Source organism: Haliotis rufescens, unplaced genomic scaffold, assembly GCF_023055435.1.
Source record: "Haliotis rufescens isolate VD_foot unplaced genomic scaffold, xgHalRufe1.0.p SCAF_1, whole genome shotgun sequence".
Lineage (NCBI taxonomy): Eukaryota > Metazoa > Mollusca > Gastropoda > Lepetellida > Haliotidae > Haliotis > Haliotis rufescens.
The window spans coordinates 81449260-81463167 of record NW_025963779.1 but is presented as its reverse complement, the minus strand read 5'-3'; the positions used below and the strand labels follow the sequence as shown (position 1 = coordinate 81463167).

At 43.3% G+C, this 13908-nt stretch overlaps 1 protein-coding gene across 2 annotated transcripts in view; it reads left to right on the top strand.

The window, feature by feature from the left end:
- The window catches only part of LOC124136879 (serine/threonine-protein kinase B-raf-like), a 75425-nt gene extending 67587 nt beyond the window's left edge, over positions 1–7838 (top strand). For both annotated transcript variants that reach the window (XM_046502904.2, XM_046502903.2), the window contains exons 10-12: positions 1584–1713; positions 2379–2459; positions 3903–7838. In XM_046502904.2, coding sequence (XP_046358860.1) covers positions 1584–1713; positions 2379–2459; positions 3903–3989 — 298 coding nt within the window. In that variant the 3' untranslated portion in view covers positions 3990–7838. The remainder of the gene's footprint in view (positions 1–1583; positions 1714–2378; positions 2460–3902) is intronic.
- The last annotated feature ends 6070 nt before the right edge of the window (positions 7839–13908 follow it).

The following is a 13908-nucleotide window of genomic DNA, read 5'->3' as shown; positions in this document are numbered from 1 at the left end:
TTCACAGTTAAATAGTTGATACACGCATGCTTGCCGAGAAATATCCCAGAGGCATGACATGTTCTTGAAATAGATCGCCAATACCGTCAATGCCATGGCGTGGATACCACCCTCGTTGGTCCGGTTATCATTCGTCTTGAATCGGATACACCATCACTGAGTCAGGTGCTGACTAAATAGCTCATTTGCAGACCAAAGAGTCCCGTAACTTTCTGTCAAAAGAAGTTATAAACATATAAAGTGGAAATATAAACCATTGTTGACTGTTATCATCCACATAATCTGCAAATGTAAGTATAAGAAACCTTTAGAAATACAGTACAGTACTTCCATATTCTAATTACAACAGTGCAGTTATTATACTTGAACGAGGAATTAACTGGACGGATCAACACTTAACAGTGATCTGTCTGTGGACAAGCGTCATATGCATGTATTTTTCACTCGCCTAAACTGAAAGTTAGTGTTCACCTTCAAGGTGTCCAGTCAATATGATCATACTAGTTTAACCTCTTCCTTACGACAACTGATATTTATTGATCCATCTAAATGTACACTGCCTCTGTTATTTGTTCACATTATTCAGGTTTGGTAGTGGTCGTAGTCGTATATTCATCTTTCCCTTTCTATATGTTATACGGATTCTTCCGTGCATTTCGTTGTTAACCTCACAGCTTTATCATGAAATGGCCACATAACAGGCCCTTTATATTTCTAGAGGTCACATTGCAAACAAGAAACAAGGCAGAGGTGTAATTATTTGGATCAGTAATTGAAAATATGAATCTTTTTCAATTTGACAATAACAGAAAGGTACCCGTTACATTTTAGGAGGTCATTTGAAACCAGATACTTCTTTCCACACATACGTTGAAGGAATATGAAGGTGGCATAGAATGCGTGACAAATTTTAAAACGACTGCTATATTAAAACTCAAAGCAAGTCCCCTATGAGTCCATTTCGAAAATAGTTTGCACATTTCTTGTCAGGTTCCACACTTCGTTGTGCGTCTCATGGGTACGTCAAAATCCTGTGATCGTGGGTCTGAATCCCGGTTTTTAGACTTGTCAGCACCATATCGTGCTCTAGGGTTTCACCAAAGTAGTAGTCTGAGACCTGCATCACTTCTGGATTTCCTCCCATTTTAAGCTGACACGCCATGAAATAACTGAGAATGCTCTTTAAAGAGGCGTCAAACCATATTCACTCATTCTCTTTGTCAGGCGTGTAGTCTTGGGTCTTGGTGTGTTGATTGTGTATAATTTACATGTAGGTGCCAATTTTCATATCAAATGCATGTGTTACCCTTTTGGTTGACCAAACCCTCAGAAATGTGACGTTTATTGTGTATGTCGCCATGATGGCATCAGTTCGTGGAACTATCTATCCTTTGGGATGTTTTTGCAACTTAAAATATTGCTTCATCGCTTCTAGACATGCTCTGTCGCTCGTTATGTGTGTGTGTGGGGGGGTGGGGGTGGGGGGTGGGGGGGGGGGGGGGGGGGGGTGGGGGGTGAAGAACTAAATGCTGAACAAGATACAAGAGTATCAATCAAATCAAACAAGCTGGTTTCAATTCCAGAACTGTCATGTATGAGGTCTTGAGCGGCCGCTTCCCCTACAATGACGTGCCGGTGGAGAGCCTAATATGGCAGGTGTGCAAGGGTCGACGACAGGGACTAGCCACCCTCACCTGTACTTCCGCTTTGAAGGTTGGTGGTTTGAAGACCCGTGAAGATCCGGGGTAGAAAAGGTCTTCAGCAAACCATGCTTGTCGTAAGAGGCGACTAACGTGATCGGGTGTTCAGGTTCGCTGACTTGGTTCATACATGTCATCGACCCCATTGTGTGCATTAATGTGTGCTCATGATATTAATCACTGGAGTGTCTGGTCCAGACTCGATTATTTACAAACCGCCGTCATATAGATGAAATGTTGCTGATTGCGGCGTTAAACAACAAACCAATCAATCAATCAATCAATCAATAGTAGGTTTAATTTTCGATCATAATAAATTTATATCGGGTGCATTGATAATACTTTGACTTGGCAAAATGTTATTAAAGTATATCGATATGCCCTATTGCCTGTTGATACTCAATCTGGCTGATTGTCTCCTTTTGCCAGCACCATACCCGTAAATGTCTTCATCGTTCATCACAACAACCACCACCTTCCCTTCCGAAAATAACACTCTTTGGCATATTGTTCAAAACGACGTTAAACCCAACTCGCTCACTCCTGTGAATGTCTCGGTGACTGGAGACATCTGTCTCAGTGCAAGGTGGTAGTCAGAGGCCCTGTGAATATCAAGGTGCCTGTATGTACATTATTTTACAATCTAATGATTCTGTTTGGATAAACTTTCTGTTCCAGGATTTGATAGAGGACTGCTGGGCCCATGAACCTTGCTATCGGCCAGACTTTCCAGAACTCAGTAAAGAACTACTCAAGAATGTAAGTTTGATGTACACGGACTACAAATGATGTATCCACGAAATGAACAGGAACATGTATTAGTGTGATTCGTTTGGGGTAACGTTTGTGTTTTGCGTTTGGAAAACAACACCAAGAACATATTAAACATGTCCTATCGTTTACGGTTTGACACTTGACTACAACATACACTTTTACTTCCCTACAACGATGGGCATGGGTGGACCTGTTGTCTAAGGCTCTGCAACGCTGTGCAGAGTAGCGTCCCTTGATCCCTGAAACCTGTGATCACGGGGTATAATTACTTCGGGTTTTCCTCCCACATCACACGCTGTGATATGACTGAAATACTGCTCAAAGCGGTGTGAAAGCAAACTCACTCTTTAATACGATGTCTTCGAGACCATGAGTATCTGTCATAATTGATGAGTATTGCAACACAGCCTTGCAATTGTGGGTGTTCTTGAACTTCTTCTGAGTGATATATTAGTTGCGTATAGAGACAGGTTCCGAGAAAACGTACTGTCAATAGGGAGTCTTCTAGGAGCATACAGATACGTTGTCTCAATGTATAGATAAGAATAATGGAGTTCCCGAGTTTCACCATTCTGCTTCCAACTTTCTGAAACCAAACTGAGAGAAAGGGCCAGCATATACGTGTTACCTCGAATTTGCTGCCAGAACAAAGGAGTTTCCAAAGAAATAACGCCTATTGCGACAGTGGTTCAGTTATCCACTGACCGCGTGTTCCAATCGTAGTTTATCCCCACGTATGACACATTGTTCATGAGCACACCCGTGTCTGTAGGTTTTATTGAAGTGGTCAAAGTATACTGCCTGCAGACTGTCACCCCGGAGAGCAAAAGGTCCGGGGTTCGATCCCCGGACGGGTCATACCAAAATACGTTAAACCATGATACTTGTTGTTACCCTGTCTGGCTCTCGGCATTAAGGGGCTAAAACGAGGACTGGTCGGCTCGGAGTCAGTATACTGTGTCTGAGTGGGGTATTCATGTTAAACTGCGGAATGGTATTTCAGTGGGCTATCACTATCAATCAACATCAGTCCGGACTAGTACAAGCAGACGCACGCACGCACGCACACACACACACTATTCTTGGGCACGACCTTTAACCTTATTTAACCTTACCACCTTCTCTCACCTTACCACCTTCTCTCATTGAGTCGTTGACTCATTGTTCCTTTCTCAAGAGGACTCTGTCGTAATCATGCTGTTGATCAACCTCTGAAATATTGATGCTAGCCTGTTTCCGTCAAACAAATTCAATCGTAAGCATTGGTGATAGAAGCCCTCGGGTTCTTCAATCTCATTCCCCCTAACAAGGTTCACAGCTCGGTCGTAATAATGCAGCTGCTCCCCTGCTGAAATATTGACGTGAAGCTCGTTCCGTTACATAAATTCAATCGTAAACATTCGTGATAGAAGAATTCTTCTGTTTCAGTCCCCTATGTACAAACGGCACAGCTCATCTGAGCCAGAGCGACTACACCGGACGGGCAGCTTCATGGAGAGGATATCGCCTTTCTAACACGTCCACATGATGATGTGTGCCGGCTAGTCTGACGCGGAGGTGCTGAAAACTTGTGAAAACAGAAGATGCGTTGTTGCCATTCAGTATCCAATTGCAATGAAACAGTATACAACCGAGAAGACCACTGGGGAATAGTGTTATGTTGCCTTGTTCAACGCCCAGATTCCATCGTAACATCACTGACATCATTTGTGCCAGGTTGAACTGAAGCCTTGCAATGACACCTGAGACTGTTGTCATATTACCTTGCCCATCTGTGGAGATTCAAGGTTTTAACTCGTCACTAATGGCATCATTTGTGTATTAATCATGTTATTGTTAAATGCCACCTGGTCGTGTCTAAAACCAAAGACAGGATATATGTTATAACAGGTTCTTCATTGCACACCACCAGTAGTCTGAAAGACCAATCAATTATTTCAATATTTGGAAATTTGGATATAAGACATTTATCTAACGTCAAGAGTGTTTATATATGTCCACTGAAGCTGACAAGTTAATTGTCACCTTGAAAAATAAGTGATAAAAATATTTTCCTAATTTTTCACTACTTTGTAACACTCAGCAGTCGCTATAGGGGGCTAAAACAAATATACTATATATTGAGAAATTTGAGGATCACGTTCACATTTGCTGTCATGACATGTATAAATGATAAATCTGATGGTGATGCAGGGGGTGTCTGCCATACCGTTCAGGTTCTACAACATATCCAGGCGTGCACGTTGTATTTCTTCGAAGGATTATGGATATTCTGTGGGGACATCTACTAATATATACCTGGAAAATGGTGAGCGCCCCCTGCTATTTTGGCCATGAGGTTTGAAAACCTGTCCGCTGGCACCAAATATATGGCAAAGAAACCAGAACATGTGCTATTTCCTATAAGGGTGATTCTTTGTCTATAAATAAGGACAACAATCATGCCAATTTAGAGAGTAGTATTCATGATATTTGTGGACATTTAATTGTGTGTATTTATGACAAAATTGGTACGTGACTTGCAGCACGCCCCGAACAGGTGTGGCTGCTAAGTTGTTGCGACAAAATGTCCGTAATGCCCTAACATGACTTCCCGAGGAGAGATTGCCAAAAGCGTGAAAATCTGCCACGTGCCCGGAAAACCTTGTCAACCTTCCTATGAGATGTCTGATGCGTTCCTGGGATAGTTTTGCTAGTCTCGGTGCAATGATCGTGCCAGTTCCTGTAGACTGGCTGCAGGTGGGTCCCGCTTCTGTCATTTGCGCCCGAGGATGTCCCAGATGAGCGCCAGCAAGGTCCGATATTAACTCATGGCTTGCCAATGGGCTGTTGTGATGGTGTGTACTGGCACAACTATGCTCCCTGTCGAGAAACGTGTGATCTCGCGTTGATAGCCAGAGGGTAGTTGTCAATATGTGGCACGGCGATAGCATCCAGGATTTGACGCCTGTACCTGTCACCCCTCCGGTTCCACTGCACAGTGTCCATGTCCTGTTTGCACTCATGGGACAAGCAACTCCACAGCATGACTGACCCGCCACCAAAGTTGACTGTTGGTATAATATTTCTCGGCATCTGTGCCATGTTTCTTCTCCGCCCGACCCGAATACGTCCGTCAGGGATATGCAACAAGAACCTGCTCTCGTCCGACCAGTGGATCTACCACCATGTACTCAGGTTCCCGCCAAGTCGCTCCAAACACTATGCCAGGCGGTCCCTGGCGATCTGACAGCATGGACGCTTGGCCATCCTCTTTGACCCAAACCTTCTGATTTGAGTCAAATTCTCAATATTCGTGATAACGATTGTCTTAGGGGCATCCATTTCTTCAGAAAGTTTCATTTGGCATTGGGCTGTCGCATATTGAAGAGGAGCAGCTCACGATCTTCTCTAGGCCGCCCAAATCTGGCACGGTCCTTGACATCATTCGTTTGCCGGTGTTTCTGTGCCATGTGCTGAAAGTCGAATAATGGTAACAGAGATGACATTCTTGCATTAATCATGCCTACAGTTCAGAATAATATTAAATTGTGCTTGTATTTATCTTTCGAGAGTGCCTTGGTGCACGAGCAATATGTACTTGCGTTGAGCGCCGGTATCGTTAGCAAACATTCCCACCCGTGAAGATCCGGGTTAGAATAGGTCTTCAGCAATCCATCGTTGCCTTAAAGGCAACAACGCTAGTCGAAAGAGGCAAGTGAAGGGGTCGGGTGGTCAGGCTCGCTGACGTGGTTGATGCACGTATCCAAATTGCCTGGATCGATGCTTATTATGTCAATCACTGGATTGTCTGGTCCAGAATCGATGATTTACAGACCGCCGTCATATAGCTGGAATATTGCTTAGTGCGGCGTTAAACAACAAACAAGCAAAGCAAACATTCCCAACTTATCTGTGGATAACTGTTCGTGTCTTTACCACACGGAGTTTACCAATTATATTCGCGGTCGCGCATGGGTCATTAACTTTTCAGGCGGTGCTTAACTTCCTTCCAGGAGTACATAATTAAGCGTATATACCTGAGGTCAAGCGCGGATACTTTTAAGAAAAGGAGGCGTGCATTGATCAGAGGGTCACAAGATGAATGCAAGTAATCAGACAGCTGCATTGTGTAATCTCTCAGCTTTGTTGATAAGACATTACCGAATGAGCTAGTTATGTTGTTGTGCAATAACTGTACACTTATATCCGATCACCTGTTATTCCATATGTATCTATGTTTAGTGTGCTCAGACAAGGGGGCGGATACATACGTATGATCTGTCTGCAGATACTTGCTGTGACGTATCTAAGGAAAACTTTGGCCTACCTGTTCTCATCGTTGGGTGCTCTTTGCATGAGATTGTTTCAGATGTGCTTGTGACGTATCGACATCGTGCGTATGCATGAGATTATTTAGCTGAACTAAACACACCCAGGGTATTTTAAGGAAAGTTATGAGATCCATGTGAAAGTGATTTCGGGCATTATTGCAAAATCATGATTTTCAAACTGCGTCAGTCTGTTGTGATCTGATGTGATGTTGCATGTTTTGGAATGGTAAAACAAGTTTTAAAGCACTTTTATATACAGATTAATGATTCCATGTCATACTTCGCCTTGTGCACAGGATTCCGTGGATTGTGTTTTGATAAACAGCGTTTGCCCCCTCTGTAATTACTTTCGATATGAACGCCATGGCAGCCATATTGCATACCATGTACTTACAAGCTATTGTATTTGAATGGAGTCTGGTATTAGTCACCATGGCTTTTTGATGCGACAAACAGCAAGAGTGAAATGCATAGTCAGAATTTTGATGACGTGGATCTCATGTCAATTTATTGCAAAAGCATGTACAGGTTAAAAAAACACACACACAAAGGTCAACTTGATATGAGTGATCCTTTTAGAGAATTGGTGGGATTACCACCGAATATCCATGCTAATATACATTAATTATACGTATCTGGGTCTGTTGTGCTTTCTCTTGGAGAGTTATTTGAACGATCCTGTGCGTAAATAAGATATCTTGTTAAGTGATCGTACCTAAAGCTGAACGTAAACCATATGTGATCTGTGACAAACAGGAGCATTCTGTTTTTCATAATACAGCTAGTGGACACTTGTTGGACCATAGCACACTGGCAAATATCAGATACAATTTGCCTCACGTTGTGCGTGGTGATGTTCCTCGCCTGTTTGATCCTGTTGGCAATACGTCTATATAACCACCATCGACCTGCTGTGGTTCCCGTATTCGAATAATGTACTTTGAAAAGTGTGTGTGTTATTTGAAGCTGTACTTTCCAAATGCTTAATGCTATTGTCATGTGGTGTTATTTATTAAATGATATGCCAGAATTCTCTGGCACTTACAATCAACTCTTGTTTCGCTTTTCATTGACCAGGAGGCTGTGATTAGAACTCGCCATTGGTTCTTGTGTAAAACTAGCATTCTGATTTATTCGGAGCTGAGGTAGTTTGGCAGATCAACGTCCCATGACGTCGAGGTCACAGCGCCTGATCACCCTCCTTTAGTCTGCTCTTTCCACGACCACTGGTACTGGGGATCTGACCCATGAAGATCCGGGTTAGAATAGGTCCTCAGCAACCTATGCTTGTCGTAAGAGGCGACAAACAACAGGATTGTGTAGTCTGTCTCGCTGACTTGGTTGTCATCGTATCCCAATTACGTGGATCGACGTTCATGTCAATCACTAGATTGTCTGGTCCAGACTTGATTATTAGCAGACCGCCGTCATATAGCTGAAATATTGCTGAGTGCGGCGTTAAACAACAAACTGGGGATATATTATGTCCCCACCCAAGAAAGACAAGCTATAAGTTCATAGGACTGAAAGTGTCACGATGTCCTGGTTGTAGTGTACGTATATATGTGAGAGGTATTATAGTTCCTGCATTATAATATAATGATTAATCCCTGACACTTCCGCCATGTGAGGACATTAAAGGAACCGTATGGTTATCTCGACCTTTAATGGCGTCTTGTCATCTGTGTTCGATCACGTAGAAGGTATCAAGTTCAGTCCTGCCTGTTGAGTACTCCAGTTTTCCGACGAGGACGACGAAGCGACGTTATTCCATTCTCAAAAGCACTACTTTGACTTTTCATACGAACACTGTTTAGTTGAGACGAGCAACAAGTAGCGCTTCAGTTCAGGCAAGCACTGAGTCGTCCTGCATAGTTTCAGAGAGCACGAAGGAGCTAATTGGGGCTCTCCTCGGGAGATTGTGTTTACTTTGGGGATTTGAGCGTATAATTGGTCACCAGTACCTAAAGTAACAGGCGACTCCAATGGTTAAAGATGCAAAACATATTTACTGAAGTTAGCAGTACATTACCTTGTCGTGTGTCCCGATATTTAAATGCCAATGCGCAAGGGAATAGATATTAGTTAGCACAACACCAATGTTAAAAAACCGGTAATGACATCATATGTCTTTATGAAAAACGACGAAGTCAAACTCTCAAACTGCCAGGTAAAATTACAGATTTACAAGAAAGATTGATAACGCTACGACCATAACCGCAGTCACCAACAGGAATCCTGACACGCCAATGATTGCTTTTGTCTTCTGGAGTGTTTGCCAGCAATGATCTGGATATATGTCACCACAGTCAAGAGCCCTGCATCATGGTACGATGCATCAATTATTCGCTTATTGCGTGTCCCAAGCGAGAGATGAAATATAGCTTTACACTGACGAAGTGATTTATCTTTTGATTGCCACCTTGATTGCCAAAGGGTCAGTCGGGTCACCGGTTCCTCCTCAGCTCCGATGCAATCCAAGTGTCTCTGAGAGTGTAAACTTGCTTTCAGAAACGGCGATTTCCAACGTACATTGTAGGTAGTTCTCCCAACACTATACCGACCTCGTGATCACTTTCGTCAATCCCCCATGGGGAATCCCGGTTAAACTGGTCCCGAGCACAACATATGCGGCTAAATGGATTGTGGGAATGCTCGGTGACCTGGTTGATAACGCTACTCTCATCTCACACCCATGACCCATTGGAATTGGTCTTAACAACCCATGCTTGTCGTAAGAGGCGACTAACGGGATTGTGTGGTCTGGCTCGCTGACTTGGTTGATGCATATCATCGTATCCCAGTTGCATAGATCGATGCTCATGATGTCAATCCCTGGGTTGTCTGGTCCAGGTTCGATTATATACAGACCGATGTCATATAGATGGAATATTGTTGTGAGCGGCGTTAAACTACAAAGTTTAACAAACATACTTTCGTCAGTAACTTTTCAGCCGCAACTAATAAGCATTGCTCTTTCACTGAAGTACCGTTTAGGATGGTGGTGATTGTGGTGGTGGTTTCTAAATAAACAATCAAACCCCACTTTTACTGATGTTTTTTTACATATGCCCTCGCATTCAAGGAAAGAATACAATATGTCCTTCCTTGCAGACAATTGTCCAAAGACAACAGTTTGTTATTATTATTTATTAAAATATAATAATTGAACACCTATATATGTTGGAAAAGAACTGAGCTTACATTTAAAAAAATGATGACAAACCAAAATCTAGGCCCCCAACTGAAAATCAAATGGTTGCTCCCTAAGACAAACGCGGAAAATCACTTAAAGTCACAATTGGATAACATTTCGATCGCTTCCCGTACATTCCAAGAAAAGTTTTTCTTCACGCAACCTTTAAACAACCACCACTCCTGTTACATCCCAACTCGTGAGTATATAAAAGAATTAACCCAATTACTCCGAGACTAAGGGAGATAGATTTCTCCCTTTTTAGGTACCCAGACCATAGACTTTGTTTAATTCGACATTACAAACAACTCCCATGTTCCGGACTTGTACCGAAGTTGATAGGCTAATGAAGATTGTCGTCTTACTCGATCATCTAAATCGCGGCGCGTTGGATGCATCTCTTTAAGTGTCTTAAATTGGCGGATAAATCACCCTGTGCTGAGAGGCATTGGAAGCAGATCGAAGTCGTGATGTGTGTTTCAGGTGTCGAACGCTATGCAATTTCTACGACCGGGATGCAGTTTCTATGGACCGGGAACGAAATTGGGTAATTGCAGACGGTGTGGTATTTCGGAAATATACCGAGATGGTATTTTACCGTTATGCATCACAAGGTCGTTACGACCTAAATTTCGTTAAGCGATGCAATATCTAGGATGTATCGACCAAGCGCAAGAAATATAAGTCACGTTGAACTAAGTTGAGCTTTTCTTTTTCGATTCCATCATTATTTATATATTATGTTAAATATACTACTCAAAAGACTTTAAGAACATCGGATTCTTTCTTATTACTTACTTCCCAAGGCAAGGAATTTAACTGGCTATAAAAGTCCAGTGTCCTCCCTTGGCGAACTAGGCTGGAAGTATGGAGTAGCAATTAGACTTGACACACGAGTCTATGCATAGTCCAGTCAAAATCGCGTAACGAAATCGACCTTCGGTTCATAAACAACATGGCAGATTTCGGTCGATTGCATGATTTTCGACAGATATTTTCCAAACTTTTCATATTTTTAATCAAAGTGGTCAAGTGATTTGATGTACTTCGCGAGGTAAGACACATCTTATTGCAATAAACACCTTGATTGTCGATCAGATCGCCTGACTTGGCGCTTCCATTTTGTTTGAAGCAAATGCAAGTGATATGAGAGGTGGAATCCGATTGGTCAATAGGAAAGACCAGACGGGAAAAAACATGGAAGATGTTTCAATGCGGATCGGATGAGCAATATGGTTGAGTGAAGAGAAGGAGCTAAGCGATAACCTCACTCACCCAACCCACCCACTCACCCCTCATTCACTCACCAAAGCCCATCCACTCGACCCGTGAAGATCCGGGCTAGAATAGGTCTGCAGCAACCCATGTTTGCTGTAAGAGGCGAATATGCTTGTCGTAAGAGGCGACTGGCGGGACTGGGTGGTCAGACTCGCTGACTTGGTTGATGCCTGTCATCGTATCCCAATTGCGTGGATCGATGCTCGTGATGTCAATCACTGGATTGCCTGGTCCAGACTTGATTATTTACAGACCGTCGCCATATACCTGGAGTATTGCTGAGTGCGGCGTTAAACAACCACCCAACCACCCGACTGACACATTCATTCACTAAAACCCACTCACTCACTCCAGACGCTGACGATACGACATTGCAGGGGGATCACATACAGATATACATACAAATCATAACTCATGAATGTATGTCATCAATAAGTGTGTAATGAAAGATTACTAAATAACTAATAGTATCTACGGCTCGCATTTATGGTTTATTTATGGATTCTTCATGGTTATGAACGCGATGCTCAATATCACAGTCATTAACGATCACATGTACACACTTCAGGATTTTATTGAGAATTGCAAGGTTCATTAACTTCAGCAAAGCCGGCGACGTGGGCGTGCGTATCTGCATGCAGCACGACGATGTAATATTCAATGTTGATCAAATACGATTCTTATCCTGTTTAGCATGGTTTAGGATTATATGATACATTAACAATGTGACCGACGTCATGTTCTGAAGCGTGCAACATCATGCACGACATGCGCTGCATATTGACATCTTGGCCGACGACGACCAAGTCCACGTCCTATTGTTTTAGCAGATAGTGGGACATTGATCCCTCTGAAGCCTGTCCTCACGATGTTGACTCAGATAATGGACTCGGCTTCGCCGAAATTATCGCATTTGCAATCTCTCACTTGTTTGTCCACGGCGGATGATTGCACGAAGATGGCAGAGGCAGATTACTTCTGATCACATTTACTGCTGCGGTGAAAATCATGTCATAACATTTACATTATCGGAACTCAATAACCCAAGCACGTAAAACAATATATCTGACCTTCACATCCTCAGGCATCGTAGGCATGAGATGGGTTTTACGCGGTCCATAGTGCACCACCATAGCTGGGGGCAGGGATGGCACAGTCGTCTAGGGCGCCACAATTCGCTGTGCAGAGTTGCGTCCCTTGTGCGCGCCAGAAACCTATGTTCGTGGGTTCGAATCCGATTCGTCTCGATTATGTTTCTAGGTTTGTCAGCACCATACCCGCGCTCGTGGGATTCTCCGAAGTTGTTTACGTCTAAGACCTGCATCACTTTGGCCTTTCTTCCCGACATCAACCTGACACTCCGTCATATAACTGGAATAATGTTCAAAGCGGCGTTAAACCCCACTCACTCACTCACTAACTCTACCACAGTTGGTTGAGCTTAACGGCGCCACTGTGAAGCAATTTATTGATGTTGTGTATTGAAATGAATCGAATGAATAGAGTTGAAGTCACTGTGCAGAGATCCGTCCCTTGGGCACACCAGACACCTATGATTGGTTCGAATCCCTGTTCCTTTAAGCGCCCAGAAACCTATGAATTCTGGTTTGAATCCCAGATTCGCCCTGGGTATGTTTCTAGGTTTGTCAACACCGAACCCATGCTCAGTTTGGTTTCATCAAATTCGTACACGTCTACGACCTGCCTCACTCGGGTTGTTTCTCACGTCAAGCTGTGATATAACTGTATGTCCTAGGCGTTAAATCAAACTCACTCATTCATCCACTCACTTAATAATTGCTGTAGTCCATCCGTCAAAATGTTTATATAGGTGACATACGTGTGGACTTATGTTTGCTGCATGTCGCGTTCCCACATCGATCCTGTCATACCAATGAACTGTACTCACAACACGCACTAGCTGCAGCTTTCTCTCCGTATGCACGTGTAACATCGTATACGAGGAGGTGGGAGGGCGAAATTGGGTTTAACGTCGCGTCCAAGATTATTGCACTTATATAGCGACGTGCATGCACATGTGTGTATGTGGCTGTTTGTACTAGACCGGAGTGATGCCGAATTGTGCTAGCCCACTGAGATTCCATGCCGCAGTTTAACATGAATACCCCACTCACCCCACCGAGCCGACCAGTCCTCGTTTTAGCCCCTTTAGACAGGGTGTACCATCTTTTAACGTCTTTTGGTATGACGCGGCCGGGGATCGAACCTCGGACTAGACCATGGAGGCGGTCCGTCTACAAGGAGGATAGTGTAGTTCAGTGGACACTCGTGTCTAAATTGTCATAAAAGAAGGAGTAAAAATTCATATTTTCGCTAAATCTCATGTGTCTGATGTTCATCTATTTGCAACCCGAATTTTAGTACACAAGGGCAGGTACCTTTAACCACACAGCGTACATGACATGACGTACAGGTCTACCACGCCCAAAGAAAGGTCTTTGGTTTTAGTCAGAGGTGAAAAACTGATATAACGAATATTTTCTTAGGCAGCATTTCGGGACTGCTAATCCTGTTGTCGAACCTCAAATCCTTCACGATGATTATGATACTTATTATTACTCTGGCCAATGATTCAGTCCGATTCAAATCACCATCCCATCCTACCGTGTACCCATTCGCTCCCGGG